The 24,008-nt window shown below is 39.4% G+C and overlaps 1 protein-coding gene across 4 annotated transcripts in view; it reads left to right on the forward strand.

Moving 5' to 3' along the window:
• PDE1A (phosphodiesterase 1A) overlaps window positions 1-19,311 on the forward strand; it is a 210,568-nt gene extending 191,257 nt beyond the window's left edge. For 3 of the 4 annotated variants that reach the window (XM_069022309.1, XM_069022307.1, XM_069022306.1), the window contains 3 exons: window positions 10,051-10,326; window positions 15,424-15,543; window positions 15,869-19,311. In XM_069022309.1, the coding sequence (XP_068878410.1) occupies window positions 10,051-10,326; window positions 15,424-15,500 (353 nt within the window). In that variant the 3' untranslated portion in view covers window positions 15,501-15,543; window positions 15,869-19,311. The remainder of the gene's footprint in view (window positions 1-10,050; window positions 10,327-15,423; window positions 15,544-15,868) is intronic. The other variant, XM_069022308.1, reaches the window with a different exon arrangement.
• The last annotated feature ends 4,697 nt before the right edge of the window (window positions 19,312-24,008 follow it).

A 24,008-nucleotide genomic window follows, 5' to 3' on the forward strand; every position in this document is an offset into this window, starting at 1 on the left:
TGAAACAAAATTCAGTATTGCAGGCTTCTTGGGACTATGCTGTAGGCAATTATTTAAATGACCCAGTGGATCTAAAGATTTGGGCAATCACTGCATGCATTAGGCCCAAGCAAGCCAAAAGTGACTCTTCGTTTGCCAGTAGATAGTTAATAAAGCCAAACCTGCATCAAGCATCTCAGTTCATAAACCACACCTGAAAATTGTCTGGAGTTACAGTTACCTGATTGAAATGTTTTGTGATAATTGTTGAAAAGAATTTATAGCTTCAATTCAGGTTAAGTGAATGACATTTGGGAATATTTTGTCCACAGTCTGTGTTATTTCCTAGCAAGTACCTGGAATATTGCAGCATAACATTTCACTGCTGAGACTGGTCTTGTTATACATGACCTGATACTGACAGCTGGGAATGATATACTGGAACCCAGGGCCAGCCTTACTTTTCATCCCATCATCCAAATCAACATCTTTTTTCTCAAAGAGGTGTCAGACAAGACAGAAAAACAGTGCTGAACAGTGATAAAATCTAATTTAGTGCTAAATTGCAAATGAATATTCTCATTAGGAGGATATTAAGAATAAGCTTCCGTACGTCTTTTGTGACAAAGACTTGACAGAGTCAGGTGGAAGGGGCAGCTGAGGAGAGGATTCCATTAATGTCCCTTCTTCATGAGAAGCTTTATATAGCCAATTGCTTCCTTTGGTCTTGCCCAACGAATACTGGCTGGTCAAAAGGACAAAACTGCTAATTTGCAGTGGTCAGTAATAATAGAAGACCATCAGAGTGCCCAAGGCCAGGGCCTGCAGAGTTCAAGCAGCCCTGAGCTAGTGACATGAAAGGTCCTTCAGTGTGGAATAATGGAGAATTCACTGTCTGGAAGTTTGCCATTTCCAGTTATATATAACTAACCAGTTTGATTCTGGTACATCAACTTTGTGGTATGTTGTTTAGGAGGTGTACAGTGCTATCAAAGGGCACGGTTTCCCCTTCCTTCCTAGTGCTTTGTTGTGCTCTAGAAATTACCGATATATTTGTCCCAGTTTTACTGGACTGTTGACAGGCATTGAAAACACAAAGCTACTTTCAGCAAGAGATTTAAAAACTATTTTGGGTAAGATTGCAGTCAATATTAATGGGAAGCCCAGGAAAACGCAAGAAACTCTGGGCATGCTCAGTACTCTGACAAACAGAGATGTTAGTGTTCAAGACTCCATGGATTTTGTTGAGATTGTGGTTGTCCTAACCTTCTTTTCTTCCATCAACTTGACTAATGAAGCGTGTCTAAGTACTTCCTGAACAGAATTATGGAACTGCAGTAAAACATACATTAGGGAAGCTGATGGGTAAGTGTAAATAGCTGGTGTTGAGGCCAGAGTGTGATGAACAATATTGTCTCTGTGTGATTGTGGCTGAATCTGGTTTTTTGAACCACTCTGTGAGGAAAAGATTTATAGAAATCTGCTGCCATAAAGAGGCTACTTGCAGCAATGTCTGCAGTTGCCTGGAGCATGGCATAGAGACCTTCAGGGTACCTGATTAGCCTGTAAAGGAAGCCTTGTGAATAATGCAAATACTTTTGAGTACAGATTTATATGTTTTTAGTAAACAGATAGTAAGGGGTTTTTTAATTAACAGCTGTGGGATGAATTATACAGGTTTTGTGGAAGTTATATTTTCCATTCATTTGGAATGGAATATCTGGGTCCATAGCCCATATGTGGGCCCTAAGGACTGCTATAAAAGAGTTTTTTGCTAAGTAAAAATAGCCTTCTATAGAGCACTTTCTGAGGTAGCATGTAAGTTCCTTGTCACTTAATGGGAGAGGGAGTCTTCCTCAACTGGTCCAGTATATCTGCTCTGAAGCTGTACCCTGCAAAGGCTGAAAATCCTTAATCAGACTGTGCAAAATGAACATCTAGTAAAGAATAGAAAATATTGCACTACATCCCCCTTCCACTTGAAATTCTTTTCAGATCAACCAAGTTTGACTAAGCTCGTAAGTGAATAACCTGAGCCCTTGAACTTCAGATGATTAGTCCCATCCTGTCTGGATCTCATGCTGCCTTCTCTGACTCCATGCTTGATGAAAAATCTTTAGGCTGCTTTGGGCATATGTGTGAAGTTGTGTTTTATTCATATGTTAGTAGGACCAGATACTGAGAGAAGAGATGTCAGAGATAAATCACTGCCAGGTGAAAGAAGTGCTATCATTGTTCCTAGCTAGATAATTTATGACAAGTCACAAATTGCTGAATGCATTGAGAGGTCACATGTATGAGGACTGTGCCATGGTAGTAAACAGGCTGGCTGTTAGTGTGGATCTTCAAACACACTTCCTGAGCTGACTATGACAAACAGAGCTTGTGCTGTTAAAGGAACCATCTGCATTCTTGTCAATGGGCTCTGCAAACACCAGATACTGTTCCCAGTTTAGTTCACAGGCTCTGGAGAAGTTGTCTCTATAAAATGTAGTACTACATATGCACAAGGAATACAGAAAGGAACTAGCAACGTTCTAAATAATTTCCCGAGGATGATCTGAACTCACTCCAGCTTCTCACCTTTTCAGGAAAAGATTACTCCTGTAGCACAAGTTGGGAGGCAGTTCATCAGGAGCAAGGGCTCCCTTAGCAAGGGCTGGAGAAGATGGTCTGACTCCTGTGCCAGACAGTCCAGAGGAAAAGACTAATCCTCACTGACAGTGTTGTTGACAGGGAAGCTTTCCTGGAGATGCTGGAGCTACCTCTCCCTGAAAAGATAGTTGCTGTCAAGACTTGATTCAGAGCAAGCAGCTTGTGCAAGGAACAGTGTGCTTTGTTTTTGGAAAGGCCTGTGTTAGTAAGGAAAGAGTTTATCTACCTAGGCAGCTGTTTGAAAGCTTCCTTCTCAGAAGGCTCAGTAAATAGGATGGCTCCACTTTGCTAAAAAGGCCATGTCTTGTATAATTGATGCAGAGGAGCTCAGTACTCTATAGCCTAAGGGTCTTCAACCTTTCACCACTGGAGAATTAGAGGAATGTTTCTCAGGCCTTTCAGGGGATGCTGTTAACAGGGAATTACCATAATGATCAAACATCTGGGATTCTAATTTGAAAGTCTTGATGTTTAATTAATATTCCAAGCCCCAATCACCAGATAATCTTTGTTCAACTCAACACAGTGATAAAGATACTATTCCATCCTGTGCTTTTTTCAACACATACTGTTGATGGCTGCTGCTGTTTGCAATTATTGTAGCTGTAGCAAATGGACAGTAAATGTGCTCAGATGTATCTGAGAGGTTCTTTCATTAGAGAAGATGTGGATTTTAAGATCTAAGTGGATTTTAAGATCTGAAAGTTATTGACCTACTGAGAAAGCTATAAGAAACACAGAATTTGTGAAGAAACATTTAACTATAATGTAAGATCCTTCACCATGCACTTCTTAGAATGTAATTGTAACACAATTATTTAATATTTAAAAGTTACAATGTTTATTCCTTTATTTATGCTTAGTTTGTTCTATAAAAATGTTCCGAAGATTTACTTATAAAGTTGATCTGTGCTTGGCAAGCTTAGGTACTCTTAACAGAATGTAAGGGTATGGACTAGTAATCATGCTTGCTGATTTACATGCTTTAATTTCTTCAGTAGAGATCATTGTAAATAAAGTTACAGGGATAAAAAAATACCGTTATTTTCTGTTTGTAGTGAACAGAAAGAGGCACAGGCAGCTCAGGACACTCAGCTGAGGTCATATAACAACATAGGGGAATGCAGAACAACACACCAAAAAGTCCATCTGCCAACCAAATGGGCCCATCTTCAGGATAATACAACAACGGTTGTATTACAAACTTACTGTTTTCATTTTATGCTTATGAAACTCTTCTAAAGAATTAAGTGTTACAGAATGTGACCCAAGTTTGCATTATCTCTATGGAAAGACATCAGTGACGAATATGTCCTCAACACTTTTGGCAGTGCACGGGGCTGCATGGCTCAAAAGTGTATGCCTCATCAAGGTGGGATGAAAAAGATGTGAGGCTGAATGAGTCCCTCACACTGGCCTCTGCTTAATTTTGACGATAAAAATGTGACAAAATAACAACTATTGCATCTATGGAGTAGAGACCAGCATTTTTCCCCCCCCACAGGCAGCAATTCTGAATAACAAATGTCTCCTCTGAAAGACCTGTGCATGGTACCTGCAGGCCCCCCTCGGGCACTTTCAGTTCTGCATACTTCCAGTCACAATAACCACAGGGTTCAGTTCCATTTTGCCTGAAAGATTTTCTCTGCAGACTCACTAACAAGAGGAGAGTAGCAGCTGCTGAAATGTGAAAATCTGAAAGTGATGATCTGATAGCATGTTAATGTGACTTAGCAGCCGCTAGCAAGGGCGGGCAGTGGGAGGACGTGTGTGACAGTGACAGAAACTGACTGACAGTTTGGCACATGAAATCTACCCTAATGGACGGTTTTAATCTGTTGGAAAAAATTCAATTCAGGAGGCTAAAGAAGTCCCATCTAGTATTGGTGACAGTGATTTTAATTGCGGCGTTAAAATGCTTAGGTCATAAGCAGTTTTTGAGCGAATTCAGAAATGTGTTAAGTGGGAAAAGGAGAATTTTTCAGCATGGTCTGAGTAAGTGCAAGGAGTGGGTTGAGCAAAGAGTAGGAAGGAATGTTTGATATTGGCAATACCTGGTAAATCACAGACTAAGGAATGATAACTGACCTAATAGTGGAATCTGTTTTATATCTCCCTGGAGTACACATCAGAGAGCTGGCCCATCTCTGCACATGACAGTCTACATCACTTAAAGCACCTTTTCCCTCTAGTAGGCTCACAGCATCATATCCTTCCCATTCCCTGTCCCAAAAGTTCTAGCACTCAAGCCCCTGAGATTACAAATAAACAGCAAAAGAGAAGTAAAAGGGAGAAGTAGCAACCCTAGGAAACCATAAACTCACACATTATTTTTAACCAAATCCTTTAGTGTAAAGTTTTGATTTAATTAGCTAATTTAGTCTTTGCTAATTTTTCCAGATAACATAATGCTATAACATTAAGTGCCACTGGATTATGTGGTTTGCAGTGGTTTTATATACATCTATAACCGTGATGAAATTTGTGTGAGGAGTTGAAAGTGGAAGGAATCAGTATCTAAATAGCTCAGTGGGTTACTGCAATATTTTCTTGAATTTGAAAATGGCAGATTAGTTGGGGGTAATCATGGCTGTTTGGGAGCTTTTGGACATGTCTTTAAACTTATTTGGTAGTTCCAGAGGCACCAGGATCAGTCCTCTTGTTCTCTGCAAAATTTTGATGCTTTGTCCTGGTCTTTTTGTTTTCTCTTTAAAATGGCTGATGTGAGAACATGTCTTCTAGAAAGGTGTGTTTCCTTCCTGTGTTGTCCTGGTTTTCGTCTTTTGTCACTGCTTTCTCTAAATATTGTTTTACAGTAAAAAAAAAAAAGTAGACAAACCTAGAAATCAAAGTTTGTCATAGTATACACAGAGATTCCATAACATCCAGCAGACTTATTTCATCATTCTTCATTACAGAGTCCTCAAATAATTTAATTCTGAAGTGAAGATGAACAGCTTTCCTCTCTCAGCTTAAAACTTTCATGTCATCATGTCTGTCTGTAAGGGTAAAGAATTGTAGCTTTTTGTCAATGAAGCCAATGAAAATTGCAATGTGATTCAGCAGATATTTGTTTTACTGGGGTTCACAGTCACTGCCATTAGCTGGTTGAAGATGTCCTGCTTGCATATGGCTTTTGTGCTTTTCCTCTCCATTCCTGTTAGGTCAAGACATGCTCAAGTGATGCAGTTGCTGTAAACAGGAAGGTAATTCATAAGCCCTGTACTGTGCAGGTCATAGCAGCTGAATGCTCTTTTTTGTACCACAGAAAGGTGAGGAAAAGAAAGTTGATGGACAAATGCAAAAGAGAAAGTTCCAAAATGTAGCAAAGCTTCCTCACCACTTGGATCACATCCTGAAAATGTTGCTGCATACATAGGCAGTAACAAACAGGGCTGGTGAGGAGCAGCAGTGCTGTAGTTGATAATACAGACCCTCCAGGGCTTCTGTGGTACATTGGGGGCACCACAGAGTCCTACAGCATGGGGCTAGAGACTGAGTCTTGTGACAGTTTTAGTGTTCCATGGACACTTCATTGGACTGGCAGGGATTCAGGGCTCCCACTCACTCCAGCAAACAATAAAAAATAAAGAACTTAAAGAATTCAATTAAATTTTCTGACACTTGTTAAGTGAAAAACAAAACAGAAAACCCATGTGACTTAATGAAAAAAGAGTATAATCTAATGAAGAGAGGAAAGAATTTGCCTTCACTAGTTAACACATTTTCTGCAAATGCAAAATTACTGAGTATCAGAATTTTTCAGCGATTCTGAAATTTGGCTATTGTCTTATGAGTCCAGCCAGTTTAAAAAAAAATAAATATTGCATTACAGTTATTTTGCCAACAGCTCAGCTTGAACACAAGGGAAGAAAGACACCACTTCTATCATGTTTATGTGTCATATGCCATTGTTCCTTCTCATAAAAGACTGTGCTTTAGGGCAGGATTTCAGAAAGGGCACAGAAAAGCAGAAGAGAGGGATAAACTTGAGTCACCCCAAACAGACCAGTTAGGAGAAGCCATTTATTTTACAGAGGAATTCACACAAATTTTGCTGAATAACACTTGGATTCTTGTAAAGAAAACAAACCCAACAGTTGAAAAATACATAACCAGGCCTGGCTCCTGTCACTTTTGCCAAGTTAAAGCAGAGAGAGCAAAACCAGTAGCAACAACACATACCCTGAGTTCACTGCACTGCACAATGTACTCCTGCCTGCCTTTACCTGAATGGCTGTGATAAACCCTGAGCTCTTCAGTGCCTAACTGACACACCCCAAATCCCCCAAAATTTTATGAGGGCCAAGATGGGTGGTTGTTTAATCTCTTTACTTTACTAATCTATTTACTGTTATTGAATATTGACAATGTTGCAAATGCCAGATTACCTTGTTCATTTAGCATACTCTATTTCCATCTCTGGCTAGTTATGGTAACGTGCCCATAGGGAGGGGGAGCTTGCTCTTCCCAGAAACCCAGTTCAGGGTGAGGGGCAGCAGCCTGGTCCACTGCCCTCAGAGGGTCCTGGCATTTCGTGGCTGGCTGGAGGCAGAGACTGCCACAGTGTTTATTACAATTCTTCCTGCACAGCAGTGGGGGTCAGACATTATGCCAGCTCCATTTCTCTTACACTAGTAGGATTAATTTAGCTGTGCCATGCTTGAATTCTACTTATTTGGTCACTGTCCCAGTCTCAGCCTTATTTAAACTGCTAGATAATTCTGTTTCATCAGAGTGATAGGACAGCAGAAATTATAGAAAATTCCAAGTATTATATGCAATACAAAGGTCCTATATAATATAGAGTACAATTATTAGGTGTTTAGAGCAGAAATATGTATTTTTCCAGCACATTTAGCTTATTCCACAAGTGGCTGACTGTAAGAACCCAGTGTTTTTCATCTTTCTGAAAGATGAAAAAGGGATTGAAGCTGAGTGGAGCAAAGTAAGTGAGAACATAGATGTCCATCAGGTGAGAGACTTCATACTAAGAAAAGAGAGGGAGGAGCTTAATGGCAGTTGTGACATCATCATAGAGGATTTTGTACTTGAGGCTTCTCAGTCTCAGTCACTCCTACCAGCCACTCGTGGTACTCCTGTAATCTCACACCAGTTTAAATGCAAAAGGCATAACTTTTAACTGGTGTGTTATCAAGTGTATCCTGGTGCAGAGATACTCCATTTCAGAGCTCCATCAGTTAGTCCCGAGTTAGAGTTTGGCTCTGGTTTAGGTATCCTTAAACAGACATCTTTGAGATCATCTCAAGGGCAGTCATAGAAATTAGAGACCATCATGACGTAAGTCAAGAACAGTCCAGCAGAGTTGTTACGATTAATCTCTTAATCTTCATTTGCCAGTTAAGTTTGCTAAGGAGTGAATGAGAACAATTTTAAGTTTGGATATTCAGCTTTATGAACTGAAAAGACAGTAGTGGATTTTGCACATATGAACATTCTGAGCTTTCTAATATGAGAATAAAATGGTCACTCATCCAGTTACACCAAGACACACCTGAGTTCTGGCTAGAATAGTCCTAAAACAACATTCAGCGAGAAAAATACTCTGTTCTTGCTAGCTTTTTGGTTAAAAAGTATCACCAGTGTGAGCTATATTAATATTACAGTTTTATGTGTGCTTATAATTCAGCTTTTCTTTTTTTAACTTACTGATGCATCTGAGCAGCATGTGAAATATTTTATCTTTGAATTTCCTTGGGTTTTTTTATAAAGCTAAGGAGAAATGCTGCAGTTCTGCCATTTGGAGGCGAATATGGCACATAAATAACTTTCTGAGGAAAGAAGCTTTATGTAGGTAGGTTGTGTCATGAGTGACAGGTGCTTTAAATAACATCTCTAGATTGAACATAACCTGCATCAAGTTCCATGTACATATTTCTCAATGGCTTTAGCCCAACCTCGTCTTTGTAAGAGCTGAATTGAAGTCTGTAGAAAAAGACTACCTGTCCAAGTTTCAGAAGATTTAGAATCCAAACCAAGGGAAAAATGTTTTAACAGTTTAGAAAGTGCTCAAATTTTAGTGTTCTTGATTTTTAAAAAAAGTATACTAGAAAGTATAAATGACAGAAGAAGGATATTATTTAACCATTCCATGCTCCTGCACATCACTTGAGGTTTGAAGGTCTTCCCTTCCATCCCATTCCACAGACCAAATTGTACTTCAGGGGGAACTTTTCTCTGTATTTAGAAAAGTAAGGTGGTGCCAAACGCTGACAGCAATAAAGATGTGTTTACAGTCTGGATTATCTTTCAGTTGTCATGTGCAATCACTTGTGGCCTGGATTTGGACTGTTCACCCAAAATCAGAGTTTCCGGGAGATGCCAGTTGAACTCAATAAGTACCTCAATGCTTGGTTTCCTTCCTTAATAATTTCTAACATCCAAAGTAGAAATTTCATGCAATATCATGCAGCTGTTTTATGCCCATGTTGTTCAAATTGCAATGCTTTCACTTTTTAAATTGACAGTATTTGATATCTTCTATACTAGTGTACAGATTCTAAAATCTAAATTTATGAAATACAGATTACAGTAGCAAGACAAATAGGCCCTCCATGAAGACGGCACATTTATTTTTTGTTAGACACTTCACCTGCCATCACAAGTTTTCCATTCTCTGTTTCTTTTTCATCTAGTTATTCCTGGTGACACCTCTCTGTGCTGTTCTGTTCTTTCTCTTTTACTCTGGGCCATTTCATTTGTACTGTTCTCCAAGTCTCTGCACTAGACCAAGGAGTAGAGCCTTCCACAAACATTATTTTTTGAGTTGCTGCTGTCCCCTGAAGTGCAGTTTCCTCCATATCTGTTCCTTCCTGTTCTGTATGTGCCATTAGCCATAATTGCAGCAGTACTGGATAGCACATGCATAACCCCCTATAGTTTGTTCCAACTTGTGTGAGCTGATGGTTTGGACTTTTCCAGGCTGATAGGCCAATTTCCTTCAGGGCTTCCCCTCAATTCTGATGCCTGCCCCATCCCTGGCGAGGCATTCCTCTCCATGCCCTCTCTCTCTCACAAACCTGATGGGCTCTGCTCTTCCTAGTCCTGTGGTGGTAAACACCACTGCAGAGGGACAAGCCTGCAGCAAGGGGTCCTCCTGCTCCCATCCTTCAGGTTACTGTTGTCTGATGATGCTCCTTGCTCTGTATTATGGCCAAAAAAGAGGTATATATTAGACATCAACCAGAAAGAGGACTGCTACAGTTCAGCTGCAAAGTAGTGCAAAGTGCAATCAGGAGAGAATCTGACCCATATTAAACACAGTGGGCATGATCTCATGCAGAAAGGGATGTTCACAGTGGTCCTGTGTGCAGCTCAATTTGTCACTACTCTGAAATCAAAACATTGTGGCATATCCTTCTTATCTAATTCACCTATTTTGTTCCCTCTTTGTAGAAGAACTTGTGAAAAATGTTGGTGAACAGGAAAAAGACCAAAGCAGAAATTCCACAGATGCACAGTTACAGGAAGAGGCAACAAGGATACAAAATGAGAGTAGTCAGGGAAGTGATGGTACATCCTGTCCTCCCAGATCCATCGTTCTACAAGTAGTCTCTTTCGACACTCCTCTGAGTGATGAATCCAGCTCAGAAAAATGCACTAACTCTGATCCGAACCAGAAAGATCTCAGCGATGCCCAGCAAGAGACACAGAATACAGACCCACTGAATGGTAATGCTTCATCACAGAGCACCAGCCAATCTAATGAAGCTGTCCAGGGTGAAGCTGCAGCAGTGTCTGGTATCTCCCTGTCAAATATGAACAGCAATGTAAAATATTGAAATAAAGTGTTCTATAAACCACCAGCACAGGACAGTTTCTTCAGGCCTGTGTAAAAGTGGTAGTGTCCTAAAACATCAAATAGAAGCATATAATCAAATATCAACTTCTTGATATCAGCTATTTGGTATCTACTAGAAAATTCTTTAGAGAATATATTTTAGTTGAACTTGAAGAATGATTCCAGAATAATTCAAAGATATGTATTTACAATTAAATACCTGTTTGTTACTGGAGAATAAGGTAAACTTTCAAAACAGAACTATCTAGCACTTTCTTTTTGAATAAGTAATTATGCCATTAATATTTATTCCCCTTAGTTTGGGCACCTAATATGATTGTTATTTTGTAAACCACATCCTTTGTACCAAAGGTCGTGTGAATTTAAGAGTTAAGCTCAAGTAGATGGAATTTGCCAACTGTAGAAGTCATGGGACTGTGTCATTCTCTTAATCAGGAAGATCAGTCTCTTGACTGTAGCTGCAAGACAAGTGGAGAAGCCAGAAAATCTCTAAAATGTCAGAATATGTTTTTAGAGTGTAAGTATTTTATCACAAGATGACCATGTCTAGTATGTGGTGATTGCAACACAGTATCAAGGGCAACATGCCCAAGCAATGAGGAATAGATGTTACCAAGGGAAGAGAAAGACACTGTGCATCTTCGTTTTATTTTCTGAGTTTGCTTATAGTTAGAATAATCTTTGAGGCATGAGGGTAATAAGAATAATCAAGGCATATAATGACACTTCTTTTCCTCGCTTTTACTTAAAATGCGAAACTCATTAATGCTTTAATGACAGCAAGCCTTGCAATACTGTGCCAGAAGTATGGCATTGTCTGAGCAGCAACCTTGAAGTGCTTATAATGCTTAGCTTAGACATGAGTATATGACTTGGCATATTTCTCAAAAAGCCTTTTTATGGAGAACTCCCACTTACTCTAGATTTCCGCATTCCACGGCTCCATGCTTTTATTGTTGACAGGTTTTTTTCCATCAGAAATAACAGATGGTTAATTTAGGGCCCTAAATCAAAATATTTACACTAAAACTATTTTCACAGCATTTGAAGTTGTCTAATAACTGACATTTTATCTTTTGACATGTATTTTTTACACCAGGTTCGTATTAAAGCTTGACTTAAAATTAAAGTGCCTTAGAGAAGTTCTCCATCTCCTGGATGAGGAATGCAGTAGGAAAAGCTGAACCTTTCATCTTTCAGACTCTGCAGAAGGCAGTTGTGGTGTAGCTGTACTTGTGGGTCTTTAGATGGCTGACCAACAAAAATGATGTTTGAGAGGTCAGATACAACTCAGCAGGCAGTTAGTTCATTCTGTTGCCTTGTCAGTCTTTACATTCCACCTTTCCAATGAGAACAGAGATTTCTTATCTTAGAAAATGCTATCTCATTTATTTTCTAAGGCAGGAAATTTTCTAGAGAATGCGTTGTACTTTAAAACTTCAAATTGCAAAATTTATGAAATGGGTAAGAAGCTATTAAATTTTTAATAGTGTATTTGCACCTCTGTTGATATCCAGGGGATCCAGACAGGACTCTTTTAACCAAATTCAGACATTTTCAATGGAATGCTGCTTCAAGGAAGCAGAAGGTAGCAAACACATGACCTTACATTTTTCCCCTGTTTCACATCTTAGACTTGAGTACTCTAAGAGACACCATACATCTATCAGGACATTATCTCTACTTCTGTAGTTTCTGTACTGAGGTTGGGGGGTAGAAGGCTAAGGTGATGTCCAGAGTGCTTCCTGGCTCCTGGGGTGGAGAAGTGAGCACTTGCAGGTGCTAGGGCTAGGAGGGTGAGATAGAAAGGAAGAAGAAAAGCAACATGGTTATTCAGGTTGGAATTTCATATGTTAGCTGTCATTGTTCTGTGTTTTATGAAAAGCAGAAAATCCAGTTAAGTTTTCTGTGAGTGATGCAGTTATAACAGTTGGGAACACATCATCATGTGTGTGCATTCCTGGGAACTGTCAATGAATATTTGGATGTGCTATGATGAGGGGGTTCCCCATTAAAAAAAAAAAAATTAAAAAGGGGCCATTTTCCACTCATTGTATCACATCTCTTTCTAGGTGTAGTTCTTGTAGACCATCACGTTTTAGTGACAGGAGTAGCTCTGCCCTGGTTGGTGCAAAGGGAGGACCGGAGGGTCCCTGTTACAACCACTGCAGTTGAGACTGAATGTTGTTTTTCTACACAATACCTTTTTTTCCTTTCCATCATCTCACTTTCATTTAATTGAATGGTACAAGATTAAATGAAACTATCATAAGGTGATTTTTTTCAAGCGATGATTTTCCTTTTCTCCTGAGTGATTTATTAATTAGAACATTAATTTAAAAAACTGCTTATGTTTAATTAAACAACTCCACATTTAAATGATTTATAAATGCTAATTGGCAAACTTAACTTCTCACTCGTAATGATAGCCACATTAATCCTAAATATCAAAATGCAAGGGAGATAATAAATCTGTGATAAAACACATTGCCAGTAGCTTCACTCTATATGACAGGAGAGGACTGCCCAGTCCCATCGCATGTGCAGCACATTCAACGTCACCGGCAGTCAGTGAGAGCCTCTGGAGGATAACCAGGTTAAACAGCAGGGGGCAGATCCACAACAACAACATGCCAGCTTGATTTATGGCAGTGCAGGTGGCATCAGGGGATCATCTGTGCCATGCAAATGCTTGGTGACCGCCCAGTGCTGCGGTGGCCCCGTGGAGCTCAGCGAGTGTGGAGCCCTCTGCACCTGAGCAGAGCGGGAGCAGATTGCTGGGCTGCTGCTTCCTTAATGCTCCCTGGGTAAACCAGGATTCAGGGACTGAGGGAAGGCATCCATGTTCATGCATGGAATAAGGATGGAGAGAAAGTTAGATTAAAAAAGGAAATAATGTGTTTATAAAAAAGGTAAGGTTTATAAGATAACAGCCATTAGCAACCACATTTTTTTATCACATAAAAAATCTGATGCACAGAGAAGAAGAAAGCTATATATGTCTTAGAAGTTAGTGTTTAGTGTTTTGAAATTTATACCACAATGTAAGAAAGAAATTAAGCTGTTAGAGACCACCCAGAGGAGTGCACAGGATGGTGAAGGGTTTGGAGCGGAAGGTGCATGAGGAGTGGCTGAGGTCACTTGGTCTATTCAGCCTGGAGAAGAGGAGACTGAGGGGAAACCTCATTGCAGTCACAACTTCCTCGTGAGGGGAAAAGGAGGGGCAAGCACTGATCTCTTCTCTATGGTGACCAGTGGCAGGATCCGAGGGCCTGAAGTTGTGTTGGGGAAGTTTAGGTTGGATATTAGCAAAAGGATCTTCTCCCAGAGAATGGTTGGGCATCAGAACAGGCTGCCCAGGGCAGTGGTCAGAGCACCAAGCCTGACAGAGTCCAAGAAGCATTTGGATGAGGCTTTCAGGCACATGATGTGATTCTTGGGGATGATGCTGGGCAGGGCCAGGAGCTGGACTCGTTGATCCTTGTGGGTCCCTTTCAACTCAGCATATTCCGTGACTCTGTGAATTGTTTTGTTTTAAGTAAACCACAAACTCAAATTTCAAGTATAAAATTTAATTTAAATATTTTATTTAAATATTTAGATAAAGAGCTTTTACTTTCATATGCCTTCCCACCCCCTTTTTTGTTTTTTTGGATAATAATGCTAATAAAGTTTTCCTAACCCCTCCAAAAAGAGCCACAGGCTGAAAGATCTGTAGACATCCTTGTTCTAATTAATGTTATTCCGATTTTGAGACTTTAAAAGCCTTTGAAGTATTGGCTGACTGTATTCCACCTACATTAAATTTATGTAAAATAAGGGATCATGTAGGATGCTGCTTGGGGAATATGGCCGATCTGCTTGTGGCTGCATTACAGAGTGGGCAGCACACACTGCCACAGTTTAAGGTAGCGAAGCAGGAAGAAGGGTGGAATCAGTAGCAATTCTTACTTGTTTACAATGAAGCCATGGTAGATTCATAGGTATTAATTTTCTTCTTTTCTCATGCTTGTTCTCTTGAGTTTTCTTTCCTCTCTTCCTATTCTCTTTTCTAAACTGTCCATCATCCATTCAACTTGCCATCATCTTTCAATTTTCCTTTCAGATCACGCATCATCTGCTTTCCCTTTCAGCTACTTGTACCTTTGTTTTTTGGCTTTCAAAAATATTCCCCTCTCAATTTTTATAACTTTTATGCTTCTCCCAGGTAATCTTTTCCACTTTTGAGACTACTATGCTTTTCCTTTTTGACATTTTCTGTTCAGCGCTCTTACTGGTGGATTAACTGGATAAAACTGAGAAGTTACTATATGTAGTTAGTAAATAACACTGTGACTTTGCTACATTCTACCCTGCCTACCATCTCAGTGTATAATTTCCTCAGCTGTACTCATTCAAAGCAACTGAAGGAATGGTTTAAGCAACAGCTTGATTCTATGATTGTCAATTTGAGATTCATGTTGTATCACTTAGTTTGAAAGCTGCTTGTGTTACTCCATGTCATTGCTCCTATCTGATTGAATTAATTGAATTCTTAGAACCTGACACTGGCATCTTTCATTGTCTGGGAGAAACTTACTCTGATTTGAAAGCCTACGGAAAAGGGGATTTAAACAGCACTTCTCCACAGAGGGTGAATTTTGACTTTCACTAAGCTGGAAGAAAAAAATGAACCAAAACCAAACCCCCTTTATTAACACTAGTAAAAGTCTTCATAGTTTTGTTTCATGTTGTGATCTATTGCTTTCATTCTATCTTTTGCCTTGTGGATAAACCATAATGATTATTTAATTTGAGCTGATGCTTATTCTGGTGAGAAAGCAATTAAAGAAAGCAGTGACTGAAACCTCATTTTAACCTTAAAACATCTAGAGGAACTAGATTCTGTCTGTCTATGGCTGTGCAGATTCTCTTGACTTGGTTAACTTCCTCATTCAGGTTCCCAATCACATTTTTTTATCTTCCAGGTGAGCCTAAATACTGTAAGACAGCAGAAGATATTGTAAAAGCCACGGAGCAGACAGAAGCACTGGTACAGAACTAGATTTGCTATTTTTTAAAAGCTTCTGACATTTCAAGCAGGACAGGTAATTTGGTAATTTCTTTCTTCCAATGGGGAGTGTTTTATACCATAAAGGCTGGCTTAGTGCTATTCTTAACCTCTTTGTTCCATCCCAGTTGTGCTTATATTAGAAAATTTTGCAATGGGGACACAGTATATCCCACTTTCAATGTCATCTTAAAAAAATTCAATATAAAGAAGGGAAACACAGTACTTTTTAATATCTGAATCCTTAGTGTCAGACTAAATTCTCATGCTATAAATCATCCTCCATTCAGGTATATGAAATATTGGAAGTAGTAGTATCAGAAATCTTTTGTTTATGAATTTTCATTTGACCTCTATTGCAGGAGAGAAGAACTCTAGCTGTTCCTACCTCGTGATCTCAGAGGCTGTTATCTGTCAACTTGTTCTTGGATCATCCTATTTCTGTGGAGAGTGATTGAACAAAATGTTCAAAAATGTAAAATGTAAAAACCCTGAGCTGGTAACTCAAGGCACTTAAAAACTCGCAAGATTTCAGTTGTTTTTGTGTTGCTATTTCCTCTTCTATTCTGCTTTTCCTAAACTAGCCAAAATAATTTCTTCAGCCAAAGTTGGACCTTGCTTTGTTGCATCACTGGTACCAGACATTTCCAGTTAATCACGAGATGTGTGCAAACATGATGTTTGTCATCTGCCTGGGATTGCTGTTACATGTCACTGCTGCTGGCGTCCAATGAAAATGGAAAATCAAAATGAAATGTGTTTCTAGATACTTGTTCATGCAATCATGCTGCATGCACCATAAAAGTCCTACGTGTTAGCTTCCTTAAAATATCTGGAAATAAATGTTTGTAGACTGTACAGGGAAGTTGTAGAGTTACACTGACCAGCCTGCACGAATGAAGATTCTTCCCCACTGCAGTGGCTGCCATATGGACAGAACTGGTGTTGAACAAATCAGTATTTGAAATATCTCTTTAAAATTAATCGAACAGCATCTGGTGTTAAAGATTAAAACATTCTGAATCCTGTAATATTTTGAAAAACATCAGCACTGGTGTCAGCCCTACCATGAAACTGGTGCTTATCATTTTGTAGGATGGAAGAGACAGCAGCAGAAATACATGAAAATTGTTTCACTTCAGCAAAATGTTGTGTTGCCTCTCAGACAGAATTGGAAGGTGACACTGAAGCCTTATGTCGTGGTTTATCTCAAATGCAAAGGTACAACATGCATCCTGCAAAATCTTTGCTAGAGTTTGTTTCTTTTTGAGGGGCAGCAAAAACAGAGCACACAGGCAGTTACCTCTGCAAGAAGCCTCAGAATGAGCCCTCCAGCCCAAACTGTGCCCATAAAGAAACTCCATTTTCATCTCTTCTTCCCTCGAGCTGCACATGACCCCTCCTGACTTGTCTGGGTGTCCTACATGGCTGCAGCCAACCTCATTTCCCTCTGCTGGAACCTGCCAGGAAACTTCCAGGCTCCCCTTCAGGTTGTAGGCACTCAGGTGGCTGGGGTCACTGCACTCCCAGTTCCCCAGTTCTCCTTTTTGGACCCTGTGGTTATTACCTCACTGAACAAAAAGTCTTTCTAATCAGCCATGGTCTGCTCTGAAGGGGACTCATGGAGGCAGTGGCACTCCCCTCTGTGCCAAGCGTGGTTGAGACCTGTGTGCTGTTCATCTGCTGCTTCAGGGATCCAACCAGTGCTCAGCAGGCATCAGGCTCCACCTCAATAAGGGCACGCTTTGTCCGATTGAAGAAGGAATCATAAAACATAAAACCTTCACTGAGGGACCCTTACATGTCCATACCTGTTGACTGTCTCTTTTCTGACAGCAGAGCAGTCAAAATTGAGCTGGGAACAGTGTAAGCTCTGAGCCCTGGGACAAGGGCATGCCAAAAGGTGGAATTCCTGTCTTTGAATATGTAAGCCATATATGTGCTATGCATAAGGAGTGTGCATAGTTTTAACTTAAGAAATGTTTGTGCATATAGGATGTAAAAAATACATTTAAGTTTTTTTGTGTATCTGGTCCAAGGCTTGTATTTAGCATGGACAAACTTCTGTACAGTGCCGTTAACGAATGAAATGTTAACAGATGAAATTGTATCATAGATGTTATAATGCAATCAATATTTTTTGCTAAGAGCTAAGAATTTATATATTCTCTGCTAGTGTTTGAGCAAATCATTAGTCGCCTGGACCACTCTGTGCACCTTTGCATCCTTTTTGGGAATGCTGGACTCTTTTTTTTCCTTTTTAATAAAATGTAAACCATCTTATGGCTTCTTATTGTCCTTATGACAAGAGAAGAAATTTAATGGTCATATCAGACTTTTTTTAAATTGTAAATTGCCACATGCTGTGGCAGTGGAAAATCTTTTTGATTAAGATCTGAGAAGTCAGAACCTTAGATAAGTTGATCATCTGTAGTTCCCACCAAATTTGAAAAGAACAAAAGACCACTACTATCTTTAAAAACTAGGCCAGTTAGATATTTTTTACTGTTTTTCAACATGGTAATTTATGACTCAATGAGACTGAAAGTCTGAAGTAATCAGAATTTAATCTTTATATTGTATTTTCAATTTCAGACTTTTACCATAGCTGAAGTTTTTTTCTGTGTCTCTATCCTGTTGAGATTTGTTACTCTGCAAAATTTTTCGCCTGGAAGTAGAGGCAGAAAATACAACAGATTCTGCAGAGAACTTGAAGCATCCTGTGGGGCTCTCAGTGTCCTGTTGATACAGTGAGCACCAAGATCTCCCACTGGAGAAGCTAGAAGGAGCTCCTGGTCTCACAGGAGGCACTCATTGCCTGCAGATCTTATTCATTAGTATAGAAGAGTGATTTTTCTATAAATAATCCTATTTGCTCATTTGTATTCAGTTTTTATCACTGTGGTAGATGTTACTGAAATACAAGAAGAGTCCTTAGTTTTTGTTAATGCCAGCTGATTCTCTTTCTTTCTTCCTTCCTTTATTCTTAGCAAGATTTTGCCTGGACATGACCCAAATCTTGGTGTGTTGTTTGGATGAGGAGAAGTTTTCTTTGATGGAGAACACTGATAGCGGCAACATGTGTTAGATAAGGCTTTGAGCTGGGTGAAATTTGGGTTCATATGGCAGAAAGGCTTCTTGAGAGAGCCTCTCCCTGAACAGTAGTTTATCTCTGAAACCTGTAAGGCTGCGCTGCCAAAACACTGCATGGGGCCCTGAGAAATGGTGTTTGCATCTGCGTCTCTCCCACAGCATTCTGGGCATGTACCCCGCATCGAGCACACTGAGGAGCTGTAGCTATAAATGAGCCCTCAAGAGTTTTATTTTGTACTTTTATCTTGAGATATATGACAGATATATTATGTAATATTGTTATGGGTTATGATCTAGCCAGTATTTTTTTAATTTAATTTTCAAGAAGGCAATCTACGACTGTGTGTTTTTATTCTGCTGTATTTGTCCATATTTCCTATGATGATATTCCCAAATAAATTTGATTTGAGGGCAAGGATTGTGAAGCTCCTGAGTATTAGTTACAAATTTGATTTCCTGGAGCAGTTTTGCTCATTTGTGTATGATTGTCTTTGAGAAGTGACAGTGCATATATGGTTGTTTCCAGCCCTTCCACCTGTTTGGGATGCCACACTTTTTCCACTACTGTCCCAGTTTGCCATACAAACTCACATCCTCATAGCACACTTGAAAACAATTTCTTTAAGTGAGTCTTGCCTTCTTAGCCTTTATGGTTAAAATAGCCCTCCGATGAAGGAAAACATAACCAATAAAACATTTTTTACACAAAAAACTTTCTTACTGTGGTTGAAATTGAAGGAGCCACTGGGACTGTGCTTGTTAGCAACAATTCTTCAAGAAGGGTACGACTTTGAGAGATGCCTCCATGGCATGGTGTAAATTTTATAATCCAAGTTCAGTGTAAATGGAATTAAACTTTCTACTTGGATTGAAAATGAATGGAAAGACTCCCATAGATTCAAACATGTGTCAAATCCTAACTAGACACATGATGAAAATAAATCAAGACAACTACTTTATACCACATTCTTTGCAGTTCCTCTTTTCCAGGTGCTATATGAGCTGCATGCACAAAGGATCTTCTTCTTGTAGAGATGCCAGAAGTCAAACAAGCCACTACTGTAATGAAAATAATTTCAAATTAACAAATCAAGATCACTAGTGGTAAGTGTCTAAAATGTGTCTTTTTCACAGACTATACAGCTATTGTATGAGAAAGAGGAACATATAAGTATGACTAGCATTCCTCAGCAGCAGCTTAGAGATTTCTGTATACAGCAGTTTAGCAGACAAAGATTTGTCTGAAAGGGGAGTGCAACCCTTTTCAAAAATCGCATCTTTGAAAAACGGTATGGAAAAATGAGTGGAAATTATTTTATTGCTATGAGTAAAAGCAACTGTCCTCTGTCAAACACTATGCAAACATTTAGGCTACTTCCCTGGAATAATTTTACTTTCCTGGTCATTTAAGTATTTAATGGGTTTCCAGAGACTCCTTTTCCATGTCCCAGGGCAACATTCAGAAGTTTTATCAAACTGTGAATGTCTAAGTTTTCCCCTGGGAACAAAGAAGCAAGTCATAACGACGGAGTAATAAATGGAAAAAATCTCATTAAAAAAGGGACTTTAACTGTTTTGGGCTGAACTTTCCTGCAAAATACTTTCTTTGTGCTTAGGCAAGTCCTTAGCTCCACACATTTGTGTGGAGAATTGTTGGGGAACTTTACATTAGCTGAGTTGGGACAGATAACAGCTTAACAAAATAAGCTATTCTGACAGATTACATAGGATATGAACTTTAGAGCTGTTGAGTTTTATGCATTTGCAACATCCTGTATAGGTCATTATTACAAACCTGAAGTAACATAAAGTAGCTAAATAAGGTGGTCAAAATCAAAATGGCACAATCTTGGCTATAAGATGGAATAGTTAAGCAGAATAGAATTTTCTTCACTTTTATTTGGACTGTAGTTATAAAGCCATCTCATCACCACATAGGACCTCATACTGACCTAATGCACCTACAAGCAACACTCCTGAACCTGCAAAAAGGACTGTGGGACTTGTATCATAATACCATGAATAAACATCAAGTTACATGAAAGTATCGGCTAATTATTTGTATAAAGCCTGATATGATTATCTGAATAAAAATTCAATGAGCCAAAGGGCCAAATTCACCTATGATGCATTTCCGTGAAAGCCAAGAGAGATGATGTCATTATACCAGAAATTAATTTGTTAATTGGATAGTAATTGGTTCTCTCTTGCTTTCTCTGTATTCAGCTGGCTTACAGATTTTTTTTTTCCTGCAGTGCAGGGTACTCTGGGGGTCTAATGGCTCTGTACAAATCACGTGTTTAACTTCAGGCCATCTTGAATTCTTTTATTGAAATTGTGCTTCCTTTTCTCTGAGGCTGCTCAACTTTGAGAGAGAACTGTATTCTACTTACCAGTCAGAAATGAACATTCAGCTTTATTGTTTGGGGTTCATCAGTAGTTCACAACTGGAATTAATGGCAGCATATTTGGGTCAAACATTTTAATATAATGCATGATGCATCTTTATTTTAGAGTTCCCACCTAGGGAAGACCCCTATTCTGCTAGGCACAAGGTGGTTTGGGGTAGGGCAGAACTGTGACTGCAGCCAGAGTAGTTCTGGAGGACGTGTGTGGTTTCAAGTAAATAGTAGATACAGAAGTATGACTACAGAGTTGATATTTCCAGTAAATTAGAGAATAAAAATGTCATGAGCAATTTAAATATTATTTATAGTTGACCTTCATGTCTGTTTTTAATATTCAATCTGCTGAGTGTTTAAAAAAGCAATTAAAAGTCCCATATAATGTTAAAACCCTTGATAAATGTAATAAACAAATGACATATTCAAAAGGCAGAATCTATGTCCCATTAGGAGAGAAAAAGAAAGATGAGAGCAACATATGGCAGTATAATTAGAATGATTAGGGAAGCACATCAACAGAATTTATGCTGCAGGGAAAATGTAATAAGAAACCAACACACTTTCCTCACTGCCTTGAAAACTGCAAATATCGCTCTCTGAAAAGGAGAAGATGCAGAAAGGGTCCCTGGCATTTAAAGCTGTAACTTGTGTTCTTCTGTCATTATTAAAGATGCACACAGCCATCTGCAAACCATTTATTTTTTGCAGAGTTCACATTGTCCCATTGCTTTGATTAATAAGGAGCAATATTACACCTCAGCTGCTTTTCAGAAAGATGCTATTTTGGAAACCTAATTAATACTCATTCCACAGTTAGCTTGAGGTGTTCGTTAGTGCCAGATACTGAGTTCTTATTTGTTTCTCATTATGTGGAGAGTATTGCTTCTCAATGCCAGCGTTTTTGTTTTGCATTTTGGAATAACCTTTCGACACTCCTGCTTTCCACAGCCCTCCCTTCAGAAGAGCTAATAACACCTGTCATCATTATTTTCACATGCTTGTTAATATCTGTTGAAGACATTGTGGGCTATTTACATAGATAGACTATCCTGATGCACAGCAAATATTCCTGCCATTTTCTGAACAGTTGGGCCGAAGAGAAAGGCAAAATTTAGAAACTTGGCAATGCAATTAAAATCTCAGTTTACCACTAAGGGTCAGTATATACTAGGCAGAAGAATCATTACAGACTTGAAAGTGTGTTTGGCCTAGCAGAAATAAAAAAATAATTTTTCTACCCTAAACCCCCCAGATTATTTAATAAACAAAACAGAAAATTGATAGCAGAATGTAGACACTGATCTTATATAAACTCCATCAGCCCACTCTGATGAATCAAACTGCAGATCAGTAGCATCTTACCAAGCAGCCTAAGGTTCAATAGAGGGTGCACAAACATCTTGCTTGAGATTTGCTCTAAGTGCTTCTATCCTCACTGGAGGATAAAGGAGGGAATACGGCAAACAGACGGCATTTAGCATCCACTCCGTTGCCAAGTATAATGCTGTGCATGAAAAGGTTAAATGTAATTGCACATGTCAGGAATCAACAGAACAACTGAGGCTCTTTCTGGAGCTCACTCTTGAGCTGAGCTGCTATAGAAAAAAATAATAAAAAGAATAAAAAAGAACATCTGTGGGCCTGGGCACTAACATGGATGCAAGATGCAATAGGAGAGGAAGAAAGGGGAGTTTGAGGGACAGCATGTTTTAAATATGCCCTTACATTGTCCCCCCAGGGTTAGTGGACAGACAATGCCTTATTTACTGTAGGAATAAGGTCTCCCATGAAAAAAACTTATCTCAAGAGAAAATAAATGAGGAGGAGAGCCCTGCACTGAGCAGGACATTTTGTTGTACAGTACCAGCTGTACAAAAGCAGATCTGCAGCCTGCAGGGTCCCTCCCCAGCCTCCACAGCCTACCCAGGCCAGCTCTGGAGAGAGCCACCCAGTGCTTCACCTTCTGGAGTAAAAGAAATGGGTCTGTTTTACAGAGTGAGAACGACCACCAGCCTGGCCCTTGATGTTAGAGGAAGTGCAGATGAGCTGGAAGTCCCTTCCTCACTGACTGCCTGGACCCTGGACACCAGGGGAGGCCCTGGCCCAAGCACAGGCAATAGAACCTCTGCTGCTGCCCCACCTCAAAGTCAGTGTTGGATGTGACACTTTTGGTTAAATAACACCAACAGTGCAAGAACTAGTGGTGATCGAAGATTTCAAAAGAATTTATAGCAATCTTAAAAAAAAAAAATAGGCAAGAAGTCCAGTAATTAAATTGATATCAGGATAATAGAAGCTTTCCTGTACACTACACATCATATTTCCCCAAAGGAAAGTATATTGTCAGCCAAAACCTATGGTCTTTCTCAAACAAAATTCCTCTGACTTTAGTGGAAAGTATACTTTAGAAAGCATACTTTAAAATGCTTTAGAATCTTGACTCTTAATATCTACTTTAGTATTATCTGATTTTGCACATGAAAAATAAACAAAATATACCATTCTGAAAGTCAATTACAGTTCAAACAGCATCTGGGTGGGGTTTTTTCCCTATTATTTATAAAGTGTAATTATACCCAGGTCCAACAGTCAACCTGAAACAGCGTGTTCAGTGGTGAATTCTCCAAGCTCCTATCAGGTGTTTTGTGTATTGCCTTTGAAATGCTGAGATTCCAAAGTGTTCAATACCTTGTCCTGGTATCAAGTGTTATAAATCATGTTTTCATTTGCTCACAGGTCCTAGACAGTTCTCCTCTGCAGCCTGTGGGTACTAATAACCAGCAAAAAGCCATTAATATCCAAAGTGCTTTATTAGCTAGCAACACAGAGAGGTGGTGTGAGGTTAAACACCAATGACTGATTCACAGCTTGGGAGTACTGTGGCAAAAGCAATTTTGTGAAGAGCCTGGTGCTGTGCGAAACAAAGCCATGGCAAAGCTGGGACCAGAGCCCAGCTCTTCTTGCTGCTGTTCCAGACCTAACTTGGGGCCATTGAAACAGTTTC

Source organism: Aphelocoma coerulescens, chromosome 7 (assembly GCF_041296385.1).
Source record: "Aphelocoma coerulescens isolate FSJ_1873_10779 chromosome 7, UR_Acoe_1.0, whole genome shotgun sequence".
Classification (NCBI taxonomy): Eukaryota; Metazoa; Chordata; class Aves; order Passeriformes; family Corvidae; genus Aphelocoma; species Aphelocoma coerulescens.